The 424-nt window shown below is 44.3% G+C and overlaps 1 protein-coding gene across 1 annotated transcript in view; it reads left to right on the top strand.

Moving 5' to 3' along the window:
- Positions 1–424, top strand: part of LOC119588298 (ctenidin-1-like) — a 2,259-nt gene that overhangs the window by 990 nt on the left and 845 nt on the right. Inside the window, exon 2 of the mRNA XM_037936991.1 lies at positions 295–354. Coding sequence (XP_037792919.1) covers positions 295–354 — 60 coding nt within the window. The remainder of the gene's footprint in view (positions 1–294; positions 355–424) is intronic.

Genomic DNA, 424 nt, shown 5'->3' on the forward strand with positions numbered 1-424 from the left:
GTTTGTGTGTGTGTGCCTGTACTCCCATAAGGCAGCCTCACCAGATTGTGAAAGAGTTTCACGCTGACCAAATAGAGGCCTTTGCACTTGCACCAAGCCCTCAGGCAATTCCGGCTGATATTCCGCTGGTGAACTTGGGTTTCCCGAGCCGGTTCGTTGGATAATCTCGTTATTTGTTCCTCGAAACCTAAATCAGTCTTACTCTCTTCGTTAAAAAAGAGAAGAAACAGAATGGAGTTTATTTTTTTAGAAGAAGACTCCTTATAAATACTCTTCAAACTAAATCCCTGTCAGTTCTCTGCTTCAGTTGGGTCTCGAAGGCTACGAGGCGTCATGAAGCTAGTTCTTGCTTTAGTGAGTGCAATGCATAACTTTTCATGCGATGAGTGCATGAGGCTTACGCAAAATCAAAAGAACGCACGCG

Source organism: Penaeus monodon, chromosome 23, assembly GCF_015228065.2.
Source record: "Penaeus monodon isolate SGIC_2016 chromosome 23, NSTDA_Pmon_1, whole genome shotgun sequence".
Classification (NCBI taxonomy): Eukaryota; Metazoa; Arthropoda; class Malacostraca; order Decapoda; family Penaeidae; genus Penaeus; species Penaeus monodon.